Source organism: Periophthalmus magnuspinnatus, chromosome 24, assembly GCF_009829125.3.
Source record: "Periophthalmus magnuspinnatus isolate fPerMag1 chromosome 24, fPerMag1.2.pri, whole genome shotgun sequence".
Taxonomy (NCBI): Eukaryota; Metazoa; Chordata; class Actinopteri; order Gobiiformes; family Gobiidae; genus Periophthalmus; species Periophthalmus magnuspinnatus.
The window spans coordinates 9,929,327-9,956,794 of record NC_047149.1 but is presented as its reverse complement, the minus strand read 5'-3'; the positions used below and the strand labels follow the sequence as shown (position 1 = coordinate 9,956,794).

General features: G+C 36.7%; 1 protein-coding gene across 5 annotated transcripts in view; it reads left to right on the top strand.

The window, feature by feature from the left end:
- LOC117393241 (nesprin-2) overlaps positions 1-27,468 on the top strand; it is a 70,744-nt gene that overhangs the window by 15,381 nt on the left and 27,895 nt on the right. For 3 of the 5 annotated variants that reach the window (XM_055232117.1, XM_055232118.1, XM_055232119.1), the window contains exons 29-66: positions 704-1,240; positions 4,659-4,829; positions 6,123-6,278; positions 6,357-6,568; positions 6,638-8,657; positions 9,233-9,567; positions 9,983-10,127; positions 10,213-10,413; positions 10,577-10,836; positions 10,905-11,055; positions 11,529-11,672; positions 11,751-11,882; positions 12,424-12,606; positions 13,735-13,872; positions 14,527-14,712; positions 15,133-15,255; positions 15,516-15,698; positions 16,474-16,545; positions 16,853-17,221; positions 17,625-17,716; positions 17,807-17,915; positions 17,987-18,061; positions 18,169-18,312; positions 18,389-18,544; positions 18,647-18,736; positions 19,149-19,331; positions 20,086-20,247; positions 20,357-20,491; positions 21,305-21,489; positions 21,819-21,951; positions 22,364-22,516; positions 22,841-22,969; positions 23,726-23,902; positions 24,465-24,620; positions 24,691-24,849; positions 25,907-26,077; positions 26,330-26,460; positions 26,825-27,005. In XM_055232117.1, coding sequence (XP_055088092.1) covers positions 704-1,240; positions 4,659-4,829; positions 6,123-6,278; positions 6,357-6,568; positions 6,638-8,657; positions 9,233-9,567; positions 9,983-10,127; positions 10,213-10,413; positions 10,577-10,836; positions 10,905-11,055; positions 11,529-11,672; positions 11,751-11,882; positions 12,424-12,606; positions 13,735-13,872; positions 14,527-14,712; positions 15,133-15,255; positions 15,516-15,698; positions 16,474-16,545; positions 16,853-17,221; positions 17,625-17,716; positions 17,807-17,915; positions 17,987-18,061; positions 18,169-18,312; positions 18,389-18,544; positions 18,647-18,736; positions 19,149-19,331; positions 20,086-20,247; positions 20,357-20,491; positions 21,305-21,489; positions 21,819-21,951; positions 22,364-22,516; positions 22,841-22,969; positions 23,726-23,902; positions 24,465-24,620; positions 24,691-24,849; positions 25,907-26,077; positions 26,330-26,460; positions 26,825-27,005 — 8,439 coding nt within the window. The remainder of the gene's footprint in view (positions 1-703; positions 1,241-4,658; positions 4,830-6,122; positions 6,279-6,356; positions 6,569-6,637; positions 8,658-9,232; positions 9,568-9,982; positions 10,128-10,212; positions 10,414-10,576; positions 10,837-10,904; positions 11,056-11,528; positions 11,673-11,750; positions 11,883-12,423; positions 12,607-13,734; positions 13,873-14,526; positions 14,713-15,132; positions 15,256-15,515; positions 15,699-16,473; positions 16,546-16,852; positions 17,222-17,624; positions 17,717-17,806; positions 17,916-17,986; positions 18,062-18,168; positions 18,313-18,388; positions 18,545-18,646; positions 18,737-19,148; positions 19,332-20,085; positions 20,248-20,356; positions 20,492-21,304; positions 21,490-21,818; positions 21,952-22,363; positions 22,517-22,840; positions 22,970-23,725; positions 23,903-24,464; positions 24,621-24,690; positions 24,850-25,906; positions 26,078-26,329; positions 26,461-26,824; positions 27,006-27,468) is intronic. The other 2 variants (XM_055232120.1, XM_055232121.1) reach the window with 2 other exon arrangements.

The following is a 27,468-nucleotide window of genomic DNA, read 5'->3' as shown; positions in this document are numbered from 1 at the left end:
AAAATGTGTAACTAGATCAGTTAAATAGCTACTCCCCAATGAGCCCACTGTGAAACTTTTGTAATGAAAACTAATCCACACATATGCTCCCCAAAACGAAAAAAAATAAAAATAAATCACTCACTTTTAACAACCCATTTGAGCCAGCACTTAGTGCGAATACCAAGACCATTTCTGGCCTTTGTGCAATTTTAAAACATTTATAATTTTATTCGCAGCATGGTTTTGAAAATTTTGGAGTTTTCTTTTTTGTAAATGTCACAGGTACAGTACATCCCCTGTCCTTTAATAATACTAGGGCTTTACCTTTGCTTCTTTGTGCCACACAGTTAGCATAATAAACAGTTGTGTGCTTTTAGTGGAAGGCTCTGGCTAATCTTTTTTAAAGGTTTATACTTGACTTTTTAAAACCATGAACAGTGCCAGACAATTTTAACACTTTAAAAAGTTATCCCAAAATGTGGTTTTACATCATGAATGTTATCGAACATCCTGGACCTTGTTAATGCATTACTCTCCACCAGAAAAGTTACATAGTGAAAGCATGACCTAGATCAGTTCTAGATAAGTTCTAGGTTAGTAGAGAATTAGACTTGGCTGCATTTTTAAGGTGGTAGTAATTATTAAGCATGTTTATTTATGAACTATAAAGGCTGTACCTAATTACATTATTAGTCAACTAATATATCTGTTTTTTACTTAGCAGTCTTCTGGCTTGGAAGAATTCATTTGGGTCGACAAAGAAGACCATGCTGCCTCACACTCCCAACCATCACATCCTCTTCAAATTGAGAAGAAAATTGAAATCCAAGAATCACCAAGCTCAGAAGAAAACCCAATTTCAGCTGCTCCTGGAAATGACCCAAAGTGGAGACCACAAACACAGAATTTGGTCACTTGTCTCGCAGATGTCCTAGAAGCCCCCATCATTGTCCAGGATTCACAAAGAAAAATACTTGGAAAATTGAACACTGGATGCAATACTAGTGCTGAAGAAACTACGCCTAAAACTGACAAAGATGACACAGATTTTTGCAATTTTGAAGATGTTAAAGTTGCAGCCGTTTTGCCGACAGTGGATATCAAAGGTCTATCAAAGAATAAAATCAAATTGGATACAGAGGCTGGGAATATAGGGCATGTAAACGAAGAAGAAAGACTGTATTTGGATGGCATTGGCAAACTGCTGAAAGAAGTGTGCAAACTAGAGCTTCCTGTGTCATCAGAGGACACAAGCCAGGTACCTGTACTAATACATTTTGCTCAAATATATGGAAAAAAATCAGGTACAGGCTGGTGTTGTTACGCCTTATAATCCCTCAATCGTCCAGGTAGATTCCATAGTGGCCCATAGGCGTTTAATAGTCTATATGGTCTTATACTTGTTCTGATACTCAAGCTCAAGATCATTCTAAAGCTATTCAGGGAAGGTTCATTTTTTTCCTGTGAATGCAACTTTTTTTAGTACTGATACCTGCTCAAATGAGTATCTTGTTTTGATACTAGTTTGGGTTTTGATTAGTATCTGATATATTTTGACAACCCTAGTCCCTACACTAATACATTTTGCTGGGACAGACCCTTGAAAGTGCAATTACATGGCTAAAACTTACTCAAGTAAAATTTGGCAGCAGTACTTGTAATAATAATTGTTGTAGAATAAACTGTAGTAGCCTGAGAGTTGAGGAGAAGAGACATGATCGAGACGGATGGCGTTCTAGCACAGGAGAAGTTTATTTACCATCAGGACAGGAGTCAGGACCCAGCATCAGGAGACATGAATACTCAGGACATTGTGATAGTATTGTACATTCCAGTCTAGTACAGCAGTCAGACTCTGCTTCTGTTGTAGGGAGTATTATACCTTTGATGATACAGTGAAAGTAAAAAGAGTGCATGAAAAAACTACTCAATGTACAAGTTACTAGTTAATAAAATTAAGTTAACAAAATTAACTTAATAAAATAGTCAATTAAATAAAAATAGTCACATTTTCCACATTCAAGGCACTCAGAATTCTTTACATCAAGAAACCACTCACCCATTCACACACACATCCATACACACGTGTACACAGACACTGAGGGCAAGTGTCTTGTCTAGGGACACAACAACAGGACACAACTGAGCTACCAAATTACAATTACATAGAATCATTCTAAGTACAAGTACACCTTTAAAAATCTACTCAAAAAGTTCAGTCCCCTAAAAAATCCACTAATTTACAGTAATGTGAATGTTTGCAGTTAGTTACTCCACCCAGGTTTGTTACAGATATAAAATTTCAAACATACATTTTTACGATTTCTGGTGTCTTGAAAAGGTTACATTGTCATCGCTGAAACAAGTGTTCAAACTAGAGCTTCGTGGGTCATCTGAGGACACGAGTCAAGTACTATGTATTTTCTTGGCCTTTCTCATAATTATTCCAACTGGTCTGGCTAACATTCTTTGATATAATAAGTGCAGATATAATTACAATTAGGGTTTAATAATTTGGGAAAAATATCAAATTTTGATTTTTCTGACAAGCATTGCTATTGTGATTAGATTTGTAATTTCTCTTAACTATACTTGTTCTAAGTTCACATTTTAAATGTATCCAGAAGAATTGACAAAAAGACTCTAGACCTAAAATCACAAACTAACACAACATTTCAAAACATGTTTGTACAGACCTAAACTACAGGGTTAGTAGTTTTTGAGTAAGACTGGATATTTTATTGTTTGTAGAAAAAATTATAGCACTTAAAAAATTGCATGCTTTGCTCTTTGCTAATTGCCTCCATTCAAATTATAATTTTAATTTGATTGTGATTTATCCTGCAGCCCTAATTAAAATACTATTGACTTATAAGCAAAAATCTAAATATTTCTTCACCACAGCAAAGCCCTTTTACGCCTAATACTTGTATACCAGATAGTTTTTAGTTTTATTTGACATTTCCAGTGGCGGTCTCTCATCGCCCCATCTGTGTGTGATCGCTCTAGCTTGTCTTTTGGCATTTTACAACTTTTATTTCAGCACCAAATCCCACCCAGGCAGAGCACTCATTTTGATGTGTTTTCATCGTAAAAGTTTGGCATTTGTAACTTGTGATTTGGAATGTTTTTATAGAGCATTAATCACCCACACCATTCAGGTTTCATACTAGTTGAAGCATATACAGTATTCCCAAACATGTAGATGCCCAAACTTTTTTCCTCATCAGGCTGAAATTTGTACGTATAAGCCTGTCCAGGGCCAAACCTATGAATGTTTTCCATGTAAAAAATCAGTCTGTGAAGATATTTATATATTTATATTTACTTTATTTGCAGTGGTGGAAAGAGTACTGAAAATTTTATATTTAAGTAAAAGGACAGTTACATGGCTAAAAATGTACTCAGTTACTATTACAAGTACTGTTGCCAAATAGTAGTTACTTTTTAGCATAATTTTGTAGTCTTTTAAACAACACTAACAGTTTAAAGCTGAATTAAGCTGTTTTAAAAGGCAATTCGCATATTCTCCAATCAGAGCAGGCCATTATACTATATGTCGGTTGGAGTAATTGAGATTTATACTACTATACTCTGCAATTCCAATGATTTAAATGTAGCTTATTATTATTATTATTATTATTATTATTATTATTATTATTATTATTATTATTATTATTATTATTAGTAGTAGTAGTAGTAGTAGTAGTAGTAGTAGTAGTGGTAGTAGTATTTTTTTTCACTTTGCACAATGGCAGCCTCATTTAAGTAACTAAACGTACTTAAACGTCAAGCACGCAAATTTAAATGAAACTTAAAACAATAATTTAAATGTGTTCTATACTATTTAATAAAGGTTTCTAATGATGAGAGAGGACACAGATCCTGTGATGAGGATTTGTCAGGTGCACCGTTGCGCCCAGGTAATATTTATAGTCACAAAATTACTATGTGAGCCATATTTGGTTTTGCTACCTTCACAGACAGTAAAAATAACAAGTGTTGAAGCCATGCTGAGTGCACGGCCTGTCATTAGTAATGACCTGCTCTGTCCATGTGCTCTCTGCTTCTGCTGTGTATTTGTTGTGCTAAATTTTTTTTGTGAGAAATCTCTTTACTAGAAAACAAATTAGGTTACTCTTACCAAAGAAAACAAAAACAAGGTTGTTAAAAATTTGGCTTGTATGCACATATTGCATTAATACATCACAAAATTACAGAGAGGTTATTTCTTGGCTATTCAGTCAAGTGTGACCCTTCAAATCTTATCATTTCAATTTAAATTCTAAGTGCTACAACATTGTACTTTATGTGTTTATGTATTATATGTCATGTATCAATTTCAAAGTAGACAGAAGATTTCCATTCCCTTCATCTTATTTTTATTCAGCATTGCGCGCCAACATTTACCCCTCTAGTGCTTCCCTGTCTGTTCTTGTCATGCTAAGGTACCTGGCCTTTCTAACTCATTCAAAACAGATGAGCTATATCTTTAAACAGAAGCTCAGAGACAGAGGCAGCCCCTTTCCCCCTGGGTTTGTCTCTTCAGGCACATTCTTGCTCACTGACTACACTGACATTTATACTTACCTCACTCTGGGCTGGGACAGGAAGCCTTGTTATTATCTATGAACAAGGTTGAAATCTAAAACCAGCCAATGTCCTGTGTGTTTCAGATGACCTTAGAAATGGAACCGGAGAAGACGAACCGACAGGGCGATTGCTGCTTGACAGGAGAAGAGGCGACAGGTGAAGAGGCGGCAGGTGAATCGTCCAAGCACAAGTTCACCATGAAGGACATTTTAGAAGGTGTCCAGAGCTTGGTGGAAAACAGTTGCATAATAAATGTGAGTATCAGCTTTCAAATCGTCTTTTGTTGTGGTGGAGTTCCCATGCTCAGTTATGTGCATATTGATATTGACAGGTTTTATGTCAGATGCCCTTACGTGACTTCCTTTTTACAGGCTTGTGCCACCTTGTGGTTGATTCACTATAAAATGCATTTTCTTTAGGTACATTGCAGCTACTTCTCTCATGGAGATGCTATTATTTTTACCTGAATGTTCCACAGAATAGCATTAAACATATCTATCTTTATTTATTTAATTACAGATGCTTTATTGCTCATAAATATCTTCACATAAATACCATGGAAAAAGATATGTTTACACCTGTGGAAATATCCTGGCAAATAACATAACATAACATCTCCATGACGACAAGCAGTGGACCCACGACCAGAAATTTTTTATAATGCGTAATTTACCTAATTATATATATATTTACCTACCTGGCAATATCATACAGTCCATTATTTAGTTTTGTGATATTTTTGAATACAGCAATGCATGCAAATCTATTATTAAATTCCAAATCTCTATAAATAAAAGCTGTACTGGACTAAAACATGGTTATATGGGGACTAAGCACAGTGGGGTGGTACCCAATAAGAGAAAATTATGCTCAACACTTGGAATGTTCTTAAAGGAAGGAAGGAAGGCCTGGGTGTTTTGATGGTTGATGTTGTGCATGTATATATTCCCATTACACTGCCCACAGGAAGAACTAGCACTAGTTAGTAATTTCCTGAGCAGACAAATTATCTCCATGTACACATGCCAATATATACTGTAAAATGTAAATACTATTGTGACTGTATTTTATCTATTTATTCCTTCTAATGTCCTCTTGTTACTGTATCAAGCCTGGATACTGTGCATAGATTTGTTTTAGTAACTTTTCCATGGAGATGTTAATGCTTTGCCTGGAATGTTCCACCAACAATCAATCTTGCATTTATTCAGTTACGGTACACGTGTTTTTTATTGTTGGAAAAATAACTTGAAAACATGCATTTGTACTGTTAGTGGCCTCAGATCTTACTTGAATTGAACTGTAGAAATTCCAGGCAAATCAATTATTTATCCATGGATACAAGCAGGACGCAGACCCTCCTACCTAAAAAGTTCTGCAGTTCTCCTTTAAACAAAAAAAGAATTATAAAAAGGAGAAATGAAAGTCTCCTATTTAATTCATTCATTGAAAACTAAATGAAATTCACTGTACAGTTGCAATGTACATAGAGGTAATATTTAATTTTTTCCACATTTAAACATGTTCATTATTGTTTTTGTTTATAGAGGGAACCACGGCTTGATCTAAAGTGGTTCCTGAACTCCTTTTCCAGTGAAGCTGAAATCCAGTTAATGCAAACTATTCAAAGAGTTTTTGTTTGTCGCTATGAACCTGCACAGCCCAACCTCACAGTCATGACTACACAACTACAAGAGGCAGAGGTATGCTTTTATTACTTTTTTACTGTTACTTATTTATTATTTAATTTCTCATTTATATTGTTATTCTTTTTTCTGTAGAAGCTCAAATGCTGTGTCAAGGAGAAAGTAGACTCCATAAAATGTGCATCTGATGTCCATAACAGTCTGTGTAGCACCGCCCTGCTGGATGCCACTGCCACAGCACAAGTGAAAGCTGCACAATTAGATCAAGTCATACAATATCACCGACAACAAAAGATGACCAAAGCATTTCTGGAGGTGGTGATGACCCAGAAAGAGAACATGAACTTGTAAGTGCAACAAGTAATATATTTTAAAATGTTTTGAATGTCACTGATAAAACCTACTGTCTTTCATAGGCATAATTTGGGAAGCAGTGAACTTTTAGCAGAACAGCTCAATGCACTATTGAAGACCATGGACTATAAAAAGTGCCTTGTTGATGATTTGGTCAAGTTAAGCCGCCAGTTGTCCATAAACTTAAGTTGCACTGAAAAATTTGGAGTTTTTGGGACCCAAATTACTGACATACAGAGAGAATGGACACTATTGGAACAAAATGTTAAAACGGCACTACAATACGCTTCAAACTCTGCCTCGCAACTTTCTACCTTCAGACAAGAAGCCAAAGCACTTAAAAACAAACTTGAAGAATTGTTCATCTCATTGGAATCATTTGCGAGATTACCCAATTTTAAAAATACTTGGTACTTGCTTACATGGACAGCAGACTTGAAAATGTACACACAACAATGTGCATATTTGCGCTCACGATTTGATGATATCACTCACTATATTGGACAAAGAGACAAAGATGTTTTGAAGAAGGATGTTGAAACGGTGGGATCGGTCCTCAATGAAACTAAGATGAAACTTGGAACTCTAACTGAGAATTGTGTAGGAACTTTGTCTAATAATCTTAACATGCAACTACAGGATTTGGTTGTATTGGCCAAAAAAGTGGAATGCCATATTATTACAGGTGGAAAATTGGCTTTATTTCCTGAAGAGGCACATTTGCAGATCACAGAGATGGAAAAATTCCAAAGTAATATTTTGTTTAGGCAAGCTCAAATTCGAGAATTTCAATTTCAGGAAATGAATACAATGACTAAAGTAGAAAATAACCAAGTCCGTCTAGCATTAGAAGAGCTGTATCAGACTACTTCTAGCAACTTGTGTAAATGCATTGAAACTATGAAAGACAACTTAAAAGGTAGGGAAGCATTGTTCAACCAGCTTGCAAGTATGGACACATGGCTCTCTGAAATACGGACCAAAAAAGATGAAACTATCCAGCAAGCTGATCTAGCAAATCTGGAGAAACAATACAAGATTCATGTAAAAAATGTGATAGAAATTGAGGGTAGATGTAAGGTAGTGGATGATTTGGAGGAAAGTTGTAAGAACATCTTGGTTGGTTTGAGTCCTGGAGACGGCTACTATCTGGTGAATAGACTGGCAGGAATCCGAATGGAAACTTGTGGCATTTTAGCTCATGAAAAAGCATTTATTTCGGAATTGGAGGAGCTTATGAACCTATGGACTAAATGTGATGATGATTTGTCTAAAATTGAGACAGGTTTACAGAACATTGGCATTGCCCTGAACAAGCAAAGATTCCCACTAACACAAGAATCTCTTTCCGAAATGAGAATTTTGAAGTGCAAGCTAACCGAACATCAATGCCAAGTACAGGTGATACAACATTGCCAGGAAGCTAAGCGTACTTCGCTGTTAGATACTATTGGAGAACTTCTCAACAGGTGCAACGTTTTGTGCCTTTGTGCCATCGAGCAAGACAAGTATGTGCAATTGAGGAGGCAGATGGAGCAGTCGAATTATATAGTAAATGAACAAATACTGAGCGCTAAAGATAAAGTACCTAATTTGGGTGAGAGATATAAACTGTTCCAACATCTGCTGGTTGAATTACCTTTAGTGAAGACACAATGCCAAGAGGTTGCTGATCAGTTAGAAGCTATAGCACAAGAATTACATCCTTCAGAGTTGAATACAGAAAGGCAGATGATACGAAATTCTGTGGACACTTTAGTCACTTGGGAGAATGTCATCACAGAAGATATCAAAAACTTGGAAAACCAACTTAAGCTAGAACTACACTTCAAAACAGAGCTGCTAGCAACAATGGAGCTAATGCAAAAGACCAAACAAGAACTGGAGAGAGCTAAACCATTGTATCCGGATGAAAAAGCAGTCGATGTGAGGATACAAAAGTGCTGGGTTCACTGGAGGAATATGGAGTCTGCTATGAGGGTGTTGGAAGGGCTCGCAAGAAAGGAGAAGAAGAACCTCAGGCATCATAAGGAACTATATGCGACTAGAAATGCAGCTTTGAAGGAGTGCCTGGTGCAAATGGTGAGTGAGTGGTGAATTCAACCCACTACCAACTGGTTTGTGGGTGAATGAAAGGTCCATAATGCTATCCCTTCATTAAAACACATCACGCATCATGTTTGAATAGTCTGACATTGTCATACCTCTATCCAAGAATTGAAAATGTTCTATCCCACCTGATGATGTCCTAAGGTGGCTCCTCTTTGTTGTTAAAATCCATACTCATTGAGTGGCTCCACATGTGCACTCAAAATCTGATTATAATGACATTTTTTGAGTCATAACATTATTTAAATTAAATGTAAAAAGCCGTGTTTCAGATCACAGTCCCGTTGATCTTGTCATTTAACAAATCTTAGAGATCCAGAAAGCAAATTATAGTCAGATTTTGGTGTGCATGTGATCAAGGTCACTTTCAACAATGAAGATTAAGGTTCATTAGGGTTTTCTAGACATATTCATTCATATTATGTCAAGTCAAGTCCTATTTAAGTTTAAAACATAAACAAATGTTCTGAAAACATACTCTCAAGTATTTAAAAAATGCTTGAAATGGCACCTTTAACTTTCTTATCTAGATATTGCTTATTCCACAGGAGAGTCTATCCAAGGTGCGTGAGGCTCTGAAAGATTACCAGTGGGCTGCACAGGGGGCTGTAGTCTTCCTTCATAATGCTGAGACCACATTTCTCTCATCCTCCGGAGGGTTTGCGGACTGCACAGAGCAGCAGAGGCAGATCCAACAGGCCCTCGATTCTCTACAGGACGGGTTTGAAGCACATGTAGACAATCTGACCAAACTCACACCCCAGCAGCCATGCCTGTCCCGTACAGAGATGGAGGAGATGCATAGTCAGATACTTGGTCAGTTACTGGTGAGGCGGGCAGTGCTGGAGGCCAAGGCACAACTCCGACTAGAGGCGTTGCACAGGTACTGGATTTTAATACTTGGATGAATTATTTGTGTTTCAAGAATAATAAAATATACAGACTGCTGCTGTATGTCTCTATGTACTTGACATATTTTATATAATACAGTCATATTTTTATTATGACTTTGAATTGGACAGATTTTTGTGTTAAATGGCAATAATAAAAAGTCTTATTTATGTCCATTAAATACACTATGAAGCCATTTACATTTTTTAAAATGTATTTTATGCCTTTTATTTATATATATTTTTAAGAAAAGCAGATTGATCAATATGATGTGTATTTATTTATTTATTTTTTACCATATGGCCCAGCTGTAATAAAAAATAAAGTCCTAAAAAAAAAGAGTTACTTTTGAAATGGGCAATTGTTCTTGTCATGCAAGAAAAAATATTCATTCTCTCTTTATGTAGGTGTTCAGAAAAGCACCAAAACTGCACTAGTAAACATGACAATGTCCTGGGGATTTTCTGTGGACTTGAAGACAATTTATCAAAGTGTGCAACAGAACATATCACCTCTTATGAAAAATGTGTTACCCATCAAAAAAGGACCATGGTATGCCTATCATTTGATTAATTACAATATAATAACATTATAAAATATATATCTTGACTTGAATGCTGATGCCCTGTGCTTGTAGCTGTTATTAGAGGATCTGCAGGAGGTTGCTGGGCAGATAAAGGAGCTGGGAGATGGATGTCCTGTACACGGCTGTGAGGTAGGGAGGGCTGGTGAGGTGAGTGCCCTCTGGAGGAAATGGACCGCATTACGACGTAAAGTTGGCCTACTGTTGGTACACACTGAATTGAAGGCAGAGGAATGGAAGAATATAACCTCGAGTGTAAGTTTAACTTTTTATTTATTTTCCAGCACAACATTTGGTTGGCAGTTCTAATTTTATGCAAACCTGTAAAATCACTATAAAATGATTTTCATTATACCTATTGAGCACTTTAATATTTTAATGATATCAAAATAATATCAAAACATTTGACTTTGTTTAGATTGAGCAGTGCCGCACCCACATGGCTTCTCTTCAGACTGACCTCCCTCTCTGCTCCCCTGGTGGTATTTCTGAGGGGGGCTCTCCGACACTCTTGGACCAGGCCGAGCTGCACCAGGCCGGGCTAGAGAAGGAGCGGCGGGTTCTAGCATCCCTGGAGCAGCGCCTGGAGCACGCCCTGAGCCCATCCCACTCCCAGGCTCCCACTAGTCCTGGGCCCCTCGGCAAAACACTGGTGGAGATTAAAGACAGCATCAGGAGGTAGGCTAATGCATACATATGTTGCCTGATTTATTTTAAAGATATTTGTAACTATGTGTTGTCTTTAGTTTGATGGAGAGCAATCGGAAGGTGGTAGAAACAGCGCAGCTAAAGGAGAAGGAGAAGCAGCAAGTTATTAAAGAATTAACAGAATTGGACAATCACGTTTCATGCCTGTCTTCTACACTGGAGAGCTCCTCTAGTCAAAGTCAGCAACAGGTAAGAAATCATTTTAACGTTAAATCCCTGTTTATGTTTTAAAGATAAGATGTAAAAAGTCTGTGTGATAGTCGCATCCATTTTATAAAGCATGTTTTGTGTTTATGTTGTCAGTTATTTTCATATTTCTACACAAGACAAATTACTGCAGTTCAAAGTGAAGAAAAATATAACTAATGGCAAACGGAAGTATTTACTATACTGTACTATATATTAAATATGTAAGTAGCACTTAAGACTACACTTTAATCAGTCTTCATAAAGAAGGAACTAAACTTAATTCAAATAGTTAATTAATAATGATTCACACTTAACTACTTAATTAATGGGTTAGGGTTAGGTGTTACCATGTCTCAATCTTAATAAACTATTTGTTCATTACTAATGATTAAGTCGTTGTTTGTGTTTTAATAAGGATATTAAAACATGTTACTGTAATTTGAGTGTTTTTTTTCTTACATTGTTTCCAAAAGGAGTACAAGGAGGAACTGTCCTCTCATAAAACCAGATTACAACACATCATGGACAGACTACACAGTTGCTACAGTGAGATCCCTCTGGATATATACACACTTTTACAAGACGTTCAACTTTCTCTACAAACAGCAACGGAAAAGGTGAGGTCGTACATTGAATATTGAATTATCTACCAAAATCTGTAAATTCATATGACTAAAATGTAAATGCTTTGTTAGGTGATGGAGAGGAGTGCACATGTTGAGAGATTGTCAGGCTGTGTGGAGGAGCTGAGGTCAGGACTGGAGAGAGTGAGAGAGCTACTGAAGCAGAGGAGTCCAAGTGTCACTGAGGCTCAAAATGCTCTCAAGGTGTGGGGCATTTTATTTATGTATGATTTATAAATGTAATTTAATTATTGGTTTATTTAAGTGTGTGTTGTTATGCTTAACAGAATAAGCAAGAATGAACAAAATACTGCAATTCATTTTTTTCCAAATCATACATAGCAATCTTTCTAATGTGTTCTTAGCTCTCACAAATCCTTTGACATATTGTTAATATTCATTTTTTTAATACTGGGTCAAACCACCAAAGTTCAGTGAGTCCCTGCGCTGCTTACAACTCTTACTTCTGGGTTTACAATTGAATAGACAGTGTACAGAATTCTGAGTTAATAGTAAAATAATAATAAATAATAATAATTAAAAACAGTATGTATGTATGTATGTATATATATATATATATATATATATATATATATATATATATATATATACATATATGTGTGTGTGTGTGTATTGTATTGTGAGTGATATGTCAGTGTTTTTGACTGACTGACATTATCCAGTCCAGAATAGCAGCATTAACATCGCTCTTAAGTCTGCATTCTTTGGTATTGTTCCTTTGCAGCATGTCTGGGATGAGCTGGACCTGTGGCACGGCCGTCTGATGCTGCTGGAGAGTGAGGTCCAGGATCTGGCTGAGGACCTCCCTGACCAGGCCCACCTCCTCATGGACCAACTGACCGAGCCTCTGCAGTGCTACCAGGACACGGCCCAGATGGTGGAGCAGCACACAGCCTTCCTCAGCAAGGTCTGGCCCCCTATTCACGTGCATGTTATCTGTAAAATCTGTATGACAATAGCCATGTATATTAGCCATATTATGTTTTAACCATGACAGCACATATGGAATATTTTCTTCACACATGTTTTCTATTAATTGATTCTTTATGATGAAGCTACTCTTCACCTAATGAAAAAACATCCATGCAACATTATATTATAAGCATACCTTGAGGTAATTTGAAGTTGGATTTGCTTCTACAAATAAAATTACAGTAAATACACAATAAAGACAAATTATGAGAGTGCCTTCAAAGAGCTAATTCACAACAATCAACTAATTAATATCTTTACATATAGATGGGTCTGAAAAATCTGTACAACTTTACTTGACTCTTTCTGATCATTTCAGTGTTTAAATTCCCTTTTCTGGGCAGCATCTATCTGTTAATGTCATGCAGACCTCTGCTTTTGCTGTGAAACTGTTGTATCCACTTTTTCACCCAGTTCTTCATTTCATTACAGGTGATGGATTTGAAACCCATCACTGTATTCTCTATGGAAAAGTGGGTTGGCCGTCACTGTCTGTTAGAAGAGAACAGCATTGTATGAAATTTATTTATAAGGGACAACTTCATACACTACCAGAATTATCTCATTTGCTTGTTAATCATTGATACGGGTACATTTAATACACATGGTCACATGATTGCATAAGGTAAATGCCCAGAACTGAGATGAAAAAAGGGCTTTTGACTCTTTTGCTTCATAAAAATGAAATATATTTTAAGAACAAGCAAGATTGTATACTTTGGTGTCACAAACGCAATCTAATAATCTGGTAACAAACATCTATACTCACACCTGCATCTGTTTTTAATGTTTTATATGAACTTATTTGTTTTGCTTGTTTTTTGTTTATATTGTTTTTTTTAACAGGGCATACATGAAAAAGAGAGTCTAAGAGCTCTTATTAGGTCTCCATGTTTAAATAAAGATAAAGAATGATGCTGCTAATTACTGTGCAACTAATTTGTTATTTGAACATCATTCCTCAGAATTTACCAGTATTAACATCTCAATAAAGCATAACATGGGAGCTTTTATAAACAGCTTGGGTCCTAGCAATGTGTCTACATTTCATCTCCTTTTTCAGATTCCAGCCTGTCTGCGTGAGTTTGAAAACATCTTGTACAGAGCCACCTGCTGGCTGGAGGAGGCAGACTCCTGGCTCAGTGCATCTTGTTCTTTCACAACAGCCAAAAGTCTCCAAAACCATGCTACCTCGCTGGAGGTTAGTGACTTAATTTTACTCTTATATTACATTTTTTTAGGCCTTGATTGAATGCATTAGTAATTTTATTGGCCAAAGCATTAATGAAGTTCTTCACAAATAAAAATATTCAAACGACATTTACAAATCAATATGCAAAACTATATTCACAGCATGAACAATTTACAGCGCTCCTCTTCGTTCTGTGGATAAAGTCATCTCCTGGCATTTGTCAATCCAATCCAATCCACTTTATTTATATAGCACATTTCATAAACTTGTCCTTTAACTGTGAAGTCTTTCAATTACACCAAGTTTCCATGAATTACTTCAGTTTGTCAATTGTTTTATTGTAGGAGAAACTTTGTAGTTCCTCAAGAAGAGTTCATTCCAGTTTAATCCAACTTTCAAACAACTATCTTTCCCCGTTTGAATGTGAAATCTTACGATGGAATTTAGGTCTGGTGTGATGGGGGCTGTAGCCAAAGAGTTGAAACATTTCCTACTTGGGTCCATTGACCTATGAAACTGTGAGAAGCACCTCTTCACCATTGCCGTAGCAATCTGTAATGCTACACATGAGTCAGTTATATGGACTTTTAGAATTAACACATCCATTTTCAATTTTTTTTAGTTTGACCTTGTGTGCATAAATATTATAACTTTGTTTTGCAGCTGCTGTTGGAGGACTCGGAGAGGATCAGACTTCTTCTTCAGGAGTTCAGACCGGTTCTGTGTGACATCTGTGCTGTGTGCGACGTCACTGTTCAGGAGCAGAGACTGGAGGACACAGACCAACATGTGGTCAATATGCAGCAAACCATCCTTCAGCCAATAGGGGCGCTGCTACAGGCTGCCACGGTAACCACTTTGCAGGTTTTCTAATAGCTTGATTTATGCTTATTCTATGGTTGTCTACTCCACTATTTTATATATTTAAATGGCTATTGTACAATCCCATACCTCAGTTGATTGTTACTGGTAAAATATTGATGTTATCAGCCTCTCTGTCAGAAATCGGTCCTCCATCCTTCGGGTTGGGGGACCATTGCTCTGTCCACTGAGCCACTGCCACTCTACCTTTACATTCATTCCCCACACTTGGTCATGGAAAGCTATTGTAACTATAGCTGCCCGAGAGCTGATTGGCAGAGACATGGCTGCCTATCTCTAACCATCTTCAACCACAGACAACAATTGTGTATTGGTGGTTTTCTTTATTTAAATGAACATAATAGTACCGGTATGTTATGTTGTAGTTACAGTGTGTTGGACTTTCAGGTGGTGGAGAATTTGGAGGCTGAATTGAAGACCATAGAGAGAAATGTGTCAAAGATGGAAACAATATTAGCCTTGGAGGATAATGGAAACACTTCTATTTATGAACATTTGCACAACAGACAGGTAAGCTCATATATTCATTTATTTACTGAGTTAGAAGTTAGTAGAACAGTTAAAGATGCCATTGTGATGCTATGAGACAGAGACACAGAAGTTAGTCTCCATTATTTAGCAGTTACCATATCACAAAAATCAGATCTGTCTTTAGCTCGTTAAAACGTCACAGGTCTTCACCCCTAAAATGATCAATTAAATATAAGCATAACTGAGATTCTAACTAATCCACATGACCTTGTTGTTTCATACTGTGATTGCATTTCCAGGTGATTGTGTCCAGTGCAGAGTCAGCTAAGAAGGTGTTGAAGGACATGCAGAGGGTTAAAGAGGAGCTGGATCTGCCCTGGGACTCCAAGGACAAACTACTGGTCTGGTCTAAAGCCACTTCACTGTTACAGCAAATACAAGGGCTGGAGCAACTGTCACTGAAACAAGCCACCACACTGGAGGTATAGTATAATATTTGAAAGCCACAATGCAATGAGATGCCTTTTTGGATTATCTGGTTTCAGGAAAGAATAAGGAAATTAAAAGATGAAAAGTGACAGTATCAGGGCTAAACCAGAACTAACATTGTCTATTGAATTGCTCAACCAGAATTATCTGTGTTGAGTAGTATTAAAACATCACCATAGAAAAACACTGCCTTTTTTTACTGAAGAACCAGGAAGTGGATATAATATATACTTGTAATGTCTGAGAAATAAAATATCTCTTGCATTGATTTGAAAATGCAAAGTGATTTCTTTTCTTCAGTTATCCCATATGATAGATGTTTGCTATTTTAACATCCTGCTGCCATATTTGATCAGTTTCTATTTCGTTGTTATTGATAAAAAGCAGGGAGCTTGTTCAGAGGAGGACGAGGACGACGGGCTGTCCTCCTCTGACACACTAACAAGCAGCTCAGTGGTAAAATAATCACCATTAAACATGCATGATACAGCACAGAATAATCTCCAATTACTAAACTTTATTTTTTTAATCCACATGTTTTGCAAAATTTCTTATAAACTTTGCATGTTGAACCAGATCTCCAGACGCTACAGCATGTTGTAGGGTTTGCGTCTGTGCCCTCACTCTGTCAGAGGCAGCTGCTATAAATCTGTTACACCACAGGACACTTCTCTATTCAGTGTATTCAATCACAATTCTTTTTTCTGCATGTTTTTTACATCACATATAAAAATGTGCATTGGAGTATTTATACGTCCGATATTTTAGGGCCGAGATGAGATTATCAGAGCTGCAGACCTACCAACAATAGATGAAGAAAAAGTACTACCAAATGTTGAGGTAATGGCCTTTTTTAAACTTTCTTTTACAATTCTGTCTTAACAGCATAATGTTTGCCACAAGCTGTGTATATTGGTGATTGCCTTGACTAATTAGGACTGTTGCCATAGTGATTAACAATATAAAACAAAATGTTATATCTTTTGATTTGTAAAAAGTCCTCAAAATGTTGCCTATAACAGGAAACTGGAATTCATGAAATTATCAGCACTACAGAACTACAGATTGACTGGAGCAAACTAAAACATTAAAACAACTATATTTTATCTGACTAAAGACTAAATATGTATTTTTATTTTATGTTTAGGTGGTGGATGGTTTGCCTTTTGAACAAAACACAAGTTTGGATACCACTGAGTCTTGGCTGTTATCTGTCAGGCCTTGGCTTGACACCAGTTCATCTGAACACATGGAGAGTGATTTAAACTTTGAAAATGCAATGTGTGAGCCGCCATTCTCTACAGATGTCTCTACAGTTGGAAATCAAACATCTGTTGTCATGGAAACATCTGGGTCTCTGAAACAGGAAGTTCATGTCTTCACTTCAGCTCAGGCCAGATCTGGGCTTGAAGACACCAGAGTGGTTCCTGTGAGACCCATAACTCCTTTTGCTGCCGCCGCTGTCTTTGAGGAGGAAGAACATGGGCGTTCACCTTTAAGTCCCATTGAGGAGCTGGTCAGTAAAAACAATAATGGTGTGTCATTGTGTCCTTGGGCAAAGCACTTCGCATGTTGTGGGTGTATTAAAGGGAGTGTTAGTTGGTAACTGGTGGTAATATTCCGGGCCATAAAGTGCATTTATTTAATTTTGTTTAAAACATAATTTTTACCTTATTATTAGCAACCCATTAGCTGCAGCCAGCATAATAAAATTATGCTTCAAAATGTTCTCCTATTGGCATACATATATCATTTATAAAATAAGCATTTTAAAATGACTTCATTCCAAAAATGAACTGACTTTTTCATTATATTGTAGTTTCCTCATGTGTGTTTTTATTAGGAGCAAACACAAAAACTCATACATGAAATACATACTATGAATAATATTATTAACTATGTTTGTGTTGAATACACAGGACACATCCATTGAACTGAAACAGAATGAGGGCATAGAAATACCCTTGAATGAAAGATACAAAGAAACAAGTTCTCCAAATGACATGAGCCGGTAATAAACTTTGGTTGAGGTTGATTTTATTAAGTACGTGTGTCAGTCTTCTTGTTATAAACAAATTCACTTGACCATGTGGGTTTGTAGATCAAACCTTCAGGATGAAAATGACATAGAACAACCATCATGGATTCAACTGTCTGATGAGATCTCCCAGACTCTGTCCAATCCTGATGAATCCCAACTAGATATTCAGGTAACAACAGTGAATATAATATTGATGATTTGTTAACAGCAGAATCTAAAATATGTGCACATTTTGTTTAGGTTTCAAAAGACACTATGCCATATGGAGCCTGTCTACAAACAACTCAACAGGCTGTGCTTATGCTCAGACCAATAGTGCGTACATGATCCTCAATAGACATAGTCTAGACATAGACAATTCAATTTCAATATTATTCATTGATTGTATTATTATTATTATTATTATTTTTGTGTATTTTCAGGTGAATTTGAGTGGTTCTTCTGAACACAGAGAATTATTTAAGGCTTTGAAACGGCTTTTATTTTCTTTAGATACTCTCAGTAAACTTGTGTTAACCTCTGTCCAAGATAAAAATGATGCTGAGCTAAAGCTGCTGCAGAATGAGGTATGTCTTCCATTTCACACACACAAAAAAACGACCTACATTTTCACTCATGGGACTCGTCTTGATTTTGATGCAGTGTTTCAGAGGAGAGCTTGTGACTTTGTCTCAATTGTTGAATCAAATTGAGATAGTGGATAAACCAGAGGTATCAGAGTGCGTCGTCTTCCTTCAACAATGTGTAAGACGGGTCAGTGAGCGGCTGCAGTTACATGTGGACCTCACTCAACAACAGGTGACAGATTTGATGTTTTTACATATAAGTTCCAGCAGTTTTCTAAGCTTTTCTAAGTATACTGCATAGTCAGAATGTTATTAATTATGTTTATTCATGCAGGCACTGTCAAACCGAATGGTTTTCATGGATTACCTCGAGCTAAAAGAGAATGGCATCTTCCAGCGTTCAGAGGAAGCTCCAAATTTTCTGGTACAAAATATTTCTTTCGTTTTTGTATTAAATATATATATATATATATATATATATATATATATATATATATATATATATATATATATATATATATATATATATATATATATATATATATATGTATATGTATATATATGTATTTTTAAAGGACAAATGAAAAAAAATGTATATAAAGCAATATACTTGTTTAATATATTTGCAATTTACCAAGATGCAAGATACCTGTGCCATTTCAGCTTCCATAAGGAGATGCATAATATATTTCTTTGCAAATCATCACAATATTCAAACCAGCAACACATTATACATTACACTCTAGAAGTTTAAAAAGTAAAAATACATGAGATGTCTCCACAAAAAAACTACAAAACAAAAATGTGTGTACTTGACTGTCTCTTTATGTGGGCAGTGTGTGCTGGTCGGACATCTGAGGCGGTCTCCGGAGGCTAGAGCCGAGCTGAGGCAGGCTTCCCAGTCGTTGCTGCAGGGGATAAGAGCTCTGGTGGAAATGGGTGAGGAGAGCACCGCGGAGGGGCAAAGGCTCACCATTCACTGCCAAACTGAACTTCAAGCTGCCCTCCAGAGACTCAAGGTATCTGCTAGGACTTTCAAACATCAGCATGTAGCTATTACGCTTCTAATCATTCATAACTAATAACTAATATTTGGATTATATGCACATTGTAGCATCATTTCAGTATCAGTCAGGTTTTCATCCTCATCAATCTGATATTTAGACTTTTTTTTCATTGCCTAAAATTAAAATTTGTTTAAGATATCTGTATATCAGATATATATCGGGTTTGTTCTAAATTGAGAAGATCATGACTAAAGCTTTTGTCTTGGCTTCATAATTGTCCAGTTTTTTTAAATTTAATTAAAACAATTTTGACACAATTTGACTATTAACTCAAGTGATCCTAAGATTTGAATATACTTTGTCATATCCAGCTCATAGTCTTCCTAAGATAAGTAATTTAGTAAGCAAAATTTATCTGTAAAGAGCTTTTCACATTTTTTCATTTAAATAAATGAAAACAAACTTTTCTACCAGTTGCAAGTCTGAAAAAATTAAGAGGAATTAATTAAAATAGAAAAATTTACATAATATGTCAATTGCTGCTCTAAGAGAAGTCAAATACTTTTTGTGACACATTTGAAAGAAGAAACACCAGAACAACACAACACCAAGATTATTAACAGTGTATTACATCTAAAGCCCTCAAACTACCCCACTTTTTACTTTCAAGTTGTGTTCAGTACCTTCAGTAGATTCCACAACCTTTCTTTAATCCATAATCAATTTTTAAAAATATTTCTCCAAATCTTGTGTTATGTTAATTTAGAAGCTCCAGGAGATCCTTGTGTCCCAGTTGGCTTTCACACATCTTTTCCAACAAGAAGCCCTGAAGTGTCATGAGGATGAGTGGGCACAGCTGCAAGTCAGGGCCAGAGCTCTGCAGCAACAGGCTTTAGACCAACTTGTAACTTTTCAATGGAATCTGCAGGTTTGTAACATTGTACCATAGCTGAAGGCCATTGGAATTTTCACATTTTTGAGGGAGTTTTGGTCCACGTAGGTATCAAAAGTGTGGTTGTTGTTTGTTGGTGCCGCAGGAGTGGACACAGTGGGAGGATAATTGTGGTCATTTGGGAAGGCTCCTGGATGAGAGTGAGGGCTTTTTGAGCAGAGAGGAGCTGAATGGGAGTGATGCACAGGATATAATACAACAAAGGATACAAGCGTGCCAGGTAAGTGAATTCAAATGTATGCAAATATGGCCATAGCTTTTTATTTTAAGTGGTACTGATTTAGGATAAATATAAACCTCTTGGTACATTCTCCATATTTGAAGTTGCAGCTCCTTCACCTTTCAGGTTGTATTATTCTGTCACCTTGTTGGTCACATGAACTTTTAACATTTTGCATAAATCAACCTACTTTATATCATATTTTAGCTGTGAAACCTTTCTCAAATTTTCAAATGAGTGTGATTTCCGCCCAATCGGAAATACCACCACAAAGAGAGTACAAGTTAGTAGCATTTAGAAGCAAAAGTGGGCGTGGCAGAATAAGGTCATCAGAAAAATACTAGAAGCCATCTCTTGAATTTGACTTAACATGATCATGGGCACCCAACTGGAGGATTAGCCAACTGCGAGTTCATGGGGGAAATTTTACACCAATGGCGGATTATGCCAATTTATAATGTCTGCTTTATTATTACAATATGTGATCAAAACAAGTAACTGAACTTGCCCCTTTTTACAATTGAAAATATAACAAGGGACTTTACACAAATGATTCAAATTAAACTATTGCTGATCGTCGAAATAGTTTCCCTCTCTTTATCATATTATGTGTAATAACTAACGGTTTAACATATTAAAATGCTAATGTACTGTAATCTCTCACCAGCATCTTTCCTTGACTCTGGTTAATGTAATGTTGCCTTCTAAGACATTTACAAACACGATAACATTAAGGGATATTAAGCTCTTAGTTTTATTTCCATTTGCTAGATTTCAAAAGTTAAATTAATCTAATGCTTTTATGTCTTTAAGGAAATTTTGTCCAAGCTGGATAAGAGCAGAAACATACTGGGCCTGCTGCTGGACCAAGGGGAAAACTTGCAGGCTGCCTCGGTCCGACAGAAAGGGGGCGCTCTGGAGCTGCAGTGGAGAGACATCTACAGACAAACTGAAGGAGCAATCAATCGCTGCAGAGACATGCAGGAGCACTGGGCCAGGTGGGACAGGCCTTGGAATGTCTTCATAAAACCAGGAAATCCCAGACAACTGATTTACAGTCAAATCTGGCAACACATATTTTTGATGAATTACTGTGTAAATGTAGACAAGGCTTGGGTAACCGGTTATAATTCTAGGTATTGTTATTCAGTGAATTCCCAAAGATTTAATATATTTGAGTTGTCAAGTGTTTAATAATCTTACACAATCTTATCCTAAATGTACTGAAAAGACCAAAAAATGAATCATTTAAAGATAATACCGGTTTCAAATGTAAATTTTTTGTTTAACTCAGTCTAAGGTTAGTCTGTGCTTTATTATCCTACAGTTTCCAGACAAATATGGCATCACTTAACCAATGGCTGCATGGTGCCAAGGAGCAAGTCCAGACATGTTCAGGCCTTGCTGCGACCTCTGACCTCAAAATAGAACATGTTCACAAGAGTTTGATCACGCTGCTGGTAGGTGCCCCTTGTATAACACAGCAGCACATAACAAAAGTATAATACCAGCTTGTATGATGTTTTTTTTTATCATGGAAGCTAAGCTTTGTTGGGCTTAAATGGGACTTGGACTGGAGATGCTAGGTGCTACAGTGAGGCAGGTGCCACAGTAGCTTGTCATTGTGTCCTTAGGCAAGACATTTCACCCTAATATGAATGTGTTGTCAGAGTGATTGGTGGTTGGAGGGGCCCATGGTGCAGATTGGCAGCCCTACATCAGTCTGCCCCAGGGCAGCTTTGGCTACAAGTAGCTTGGAGTGAATGAATAATGCAACCTTTAGCAGCTTAAATAATAAGATAATACAATAAGGTAACTTGACTAACTGTGACCTACCTATAACACTGGTTAAAAGGAATGATTTTCTCTCAGGATCTCTCTGTTGAGGTTGGCTCCATGTCAGCCCTGAAAGCGTCTGTTTGTAGAAGCCCCTGCCCAAGTGAGAGACAGCAGCTCACCTACCTAGAGACCCAGTGGAGCCAGCTCACCTCTGCCCTCTGCAAGACCCAAGAGCAACTGCAACAGGTGCTGTATATATCACAGTATATATGTATTTTTTCACGTACAGGTGTCTAATAATACCATAACCCTATTTGCTGTAGACGTGTCCTTGTATTACTTGGCCAAAAGTACATTTTGATGGATTTTCATCTTGAATTTGACAATGCCAGCTTTCTCAGGGTTTCTCAGTCAATGGTGTAGACATAGACACATGTTTTCTTTCAAACCACACCAAAAGACCCATATAAAAAATATGCTTTTTATTACCATGACTCTATAAATAATGCCCTAAATGTATTACCCTCTCAATTTATTACTCTTAATTACTGTTCATTTCTTGTGTATTAGCATCTCCTGAAAAGAGGGCCATCAGTTGACATGCTGTCTGCTCTGGAGGATTGGCTTGAGAAGAAACAAACTCACTTTAATGAGGAAAAAGAAGAGAACCCTGCCCGTCGCTGTCTGCAGCAGCTCAAGGTCACTGCCATTTACAATGTTATCCAGTTTAATACTGTATCTGTTACAAGGGAAAGATTCACAAAAATACATGTGCGCTGCAGCTGAAGTTACTTATATTGCACGTTTTAAATCTTGTGCAGTCCCCAAACAGTGATAATACATTTTACCAGTACATAAAATTAAAGTTGCACATAAAACATGCACATAAAATTGTTTAACCCATTTCAATCATTTTCAAAGCATGATTTTAACGTTAGTCAAAGCCAGGTTTATTTTTGTGTTTCTGTTACAAAGTCTATCCATAACTTGGCATAATAATAGACATAATAATAGACATCAATATATATGCAGCTTATGAGCAACAGAGTAGTCAGAGTTTGTACTGAAGTTAAGAGTAACATGCAATTACTTCAGTAGTAGTTTTGTTTTTGTTTTGTTTTTAACTCATACTTAACACTGATTAACAGTTTGGATGTAAAATTTATTTTTAATGTGATTTCTGATTTATTATGTTAATGTTATTAGATTAAAAAAAATATACTCAAGTTAAGTAGAAGTATAATTGTGGTGTCAGAAAACTAGTCTGAAAAGTATTATTTCTTCAATAAGTTACTCTAGTAAATGTAACTGCGTACTACCCACCTCTAATGAGCAATAAATATCAAAGATTTACAATATACAACAAAAGTGTGTAACTGTGTATATATGCAGCTTGAACTATGAATGTAGGTGATTATTGATTAGCGTCTTTGTTGTTCTTTACTTACCTTTCAGGGGTTAAAGAGTGGACTGGAACACGGGCAGCTGCTCCTGGACTTTCTGTGCCAGTCGGGGCCTCCTCTTGTGGGAGACGGAGCCATAACTCTCCGCTCTGAAAGGACAATGCTGGAAGAGAAACTCGGTGCCCTCAGACTGCGCTGGGGCAACCTACAGGGGGAGCTAGAGATCCAGGTCTGTGACTCAACTTGAACATGTGCAGTACAGTTAAAACACACTGTACTGCACTTTTTTACTGGTTTTAAAATGTGAAAAACATAATTACAGATCCAAGATTCCAACATTCCAAGCATCATTATTCACCGCAATGAGTTTATAAGCAGTTTTCCCTTTAAGAGGCCGGAGAGGAGTTTGGCCGGTAATGCTAACAACGCTTAGCATGCTAACAGCGCCTGATTTTCTGACAGTAAAATGCTTTATAGAGACAGTACACAGCAGACTTATTTTGACCTCAAGAGCTGCTTATACAATTTGTCTGTACTGGGGCAAGACAGATTTTACTCAAATACTTGGAAAAATCGGGTACAGACCTTTTAATCCCATTTCCATATTATTTATAATTAGCTGAAAGATGACATGTAAATAGTAGCTTCTAAATGTTAGCCATCATTAAACACCTATTCATACACATGTATTTCTGTGGTTCTATGCCAACCACAGCGGCTTGTATAGCATTTGATGTAGTATTTTCCACTTGTGATTCGTCTCCCTTTGCTTTTTGGCTTGCTTTTTGTAGATTAATGGGGCAGAGCACATGCATCAAATTCAGGCTCAAAAACAAAAGAAGTTGCAGCATCTTCAAAACGTTATCGACCAAAAGAAGACAAAACTAGATCATTTAAAGCAACCTTGTGGTGAAGTTTTGGCTCGGAGAATACTGCTGGAGTGGGAGGTAACGTAATGAGGCACAGGTGGTTGTTTGTACAGGTTCCCATTTTCCTAAAATCTGAATTTTGTATCAGGGTCATGTGGACAGTTTGAAGAACATAGCAGCAGACGTGGAGGAGTTGAAAGACACATGGTTGAATGTAGAAAATGAAGTTAAAGATTGCACTAGCGATGTGGTGTTTTCTGAGCAAGTAGAGGAGCTCAGTCGTACCTGTGAAGACGTCATTCAACAGGTGATTTTAAATTTTTGTATTTTTTTTCAGATTTGATTAGCATCTTTTTATTTTTATTTAGTTTATTGTTATGTTTATTTATCATCTTAATAGACATACAATACATTTAAGACATTTCTTTTTCTTTACATATTGTTGGCGTACCCATCAATTTATCATCTGCTTTGTTTATGAGCACTTCTGTTTTAGATGATTCAAAAGATATATTTCAGTTTCCATATTATACTGTAATCACTGTCTTTCTTGTCCAAAAAATGTGATTCAGCTTATTATTATTATTAAAATTATTAGTTTATTTTCCATCTGTAGTCGCTGGTTAACATATCCACATTAACCAATTGTATTAAAGCTGAAGTACCCAACTGTTTTTGCTTAAATTTGTAAATTAGTTTTTCCCCAGAAAGTAACTGTAAAAGAGGAACTTTGTGAAGAAATCAGAACACTGCACTCTGTTTCTATATAATTACAAAACATTCTTTATCTATTGCAAATTAGTAAGAAAGAGTCATTTAATTCACCATATATAATGCTCTGGGGTGAGAGCTGATCGGCTGTGCCTGAGAGGTCCACCCTGCTTCTCTTTTCTGTCTGAAAAAGCTGTTCTTAAGTAGTTCTAGTGGCCTAAATGAGTCCTGAATCATGAAGGTGAATACTAGTGATGTGCCAAATGGTTTGTGAGAGCAAGAAATAATTTAGATGGTTTTAAATGCCGACCACCTCTTTTCACGGCTTGGAAATCAGGTAACAACTTAAATTAAAGCCTAGAATTTACCCAAGTCAATGAGATTCAGGAGTCAGTATTCATGCATTGCCAATATGGTATATATAGGAAAGAAATATTTTAAAAGAAATCTACAAAATACTTCTACAAGATAAAGGGACTTTTGCCGTTTTGCTTCACAAAAATGGAATATATTTCAAGGACAAGCAAAGTTAGATACTTTTGTTTGTTCATTGTTTGTATTTGAACAGGGTACATATGAAAAAGAGTCTTAAGTGCTCTCATTGGACTCGCCCTACAAACTTATTTACCTGCCGCTAAATTATTTTTTTGCAGATGGACACTTTACATCCTTCCGTACAGCAGACCGCTGAGAAGTGGAGTCTTTTCAAAAAACACTTGAAGGAAATTTCCCTTTACTCTGTGAGGCTACACTGCTCCCTACATCAGATCCACGCTCCGGTCTTCTCCTTACAGGAGGCAGAAAGGAGCCTTCTCTTCCTCCAGGTGACTGCAAAAACTAAAAGAAGCCCACTAAATCCCCTTGTCACCACCCACTCCAATATTTCCAGCCGAGAGTATAAAGCTTTTAAGCCCAGTGTGGCAAAAGCTGATATTTGGCACTTGACACTTAGCATTGACAGGTTGAGTAAAGCAGTGTGGGGCTTTTTATAAGGACTCAGTCAGCATTAAAAATCAAACTCCACTAAGTGCACTTGAGAAATTTCAAGTTTTATTTTCTTATTCTTTTGCACTTAGGAATTGGAGTTGACAACAAATAACTACGAAGACCTATGGGATGAATTGGAAAAATCTTGCCACGACCTGGTGAAGAGGGATCAAGTAGCAGCAGACGTGTTGAAGGAAGAAATGGAAAGAGAACGTGCGAGGTCGGTAATCATTAAATTAAAATCACAATTTCAACTTTACAAATTTCTAAAAGGTGAATGACCTGAATTCCCTACCAAATACCACATATATATTTGGCCTTCCAAGTACCATCAGATCTAAACAAGGTCTTTAAAATGACAAGATCTAAGTAGCTCTGTAAGGAGTAACTCAAAGAAGGACATAAATGTGGATAAAATTCACTACTGCAAACACACGGACCACATTTTGAGAACCTCTACCCTTGCAAACGAATGTGTCTGGTATACCCGTCTGTGTATATTGTTAGTGTCTGTTCTATCTATTCCATATGTTAATACCTGTGCTGATAAATGTGTGATTAATGTGTTTTATTCTGTGTAAAAGGTGGAAAGGAGTCCTGCAGGATTTGAAGGACGAAATTGGGAAAACACAAAAGAACATTACAATATGGCAGGAGTTCACAAACCTGTTGAAAAGCTGCTCACTTCAACTGCACCAAGCCTGGACTCAGTGGGAGGAGCTACATTCCCCTGACAACGTGCAGGCCCGAGCTCACATATTACAGGTACAGGTTTGTCAGCTACATAGGCTTTTTAGTACTAAAGCTCTTTTGTGGTTGTGCCTTATTGTTCAAGGGTGCTGTACCTGATTTTTACTTACAGAACTAGTTAAATTTAAGAAGTTTGCATCAGTCCAAACTTATTCCTCACTTTCCTTATACATTCTCAGCAGCCTAAGTATTCGCCGTGATGAGTTTAAAAGTACATTTCATGACTTTCAGAAGCCAGTGGAGTTTTGCAGTCAAATAGCATGCCAACATTGAATTTCCTGATTTGCAGAGAATAAAAACATTTTATAATTAAATGCAGACAGCAGTCTTATTTTGACTGCTTATTTGAGACCTGCTTTAACAATATATACTGTACTTATATGAAAAAATTTGGTACAGCCCCTTTAAAGCTACTAATTAACACTGTTATGATTTTTGTTGTCGTTTTTGTCACAGTGAATAATTAGGATTAATCCGC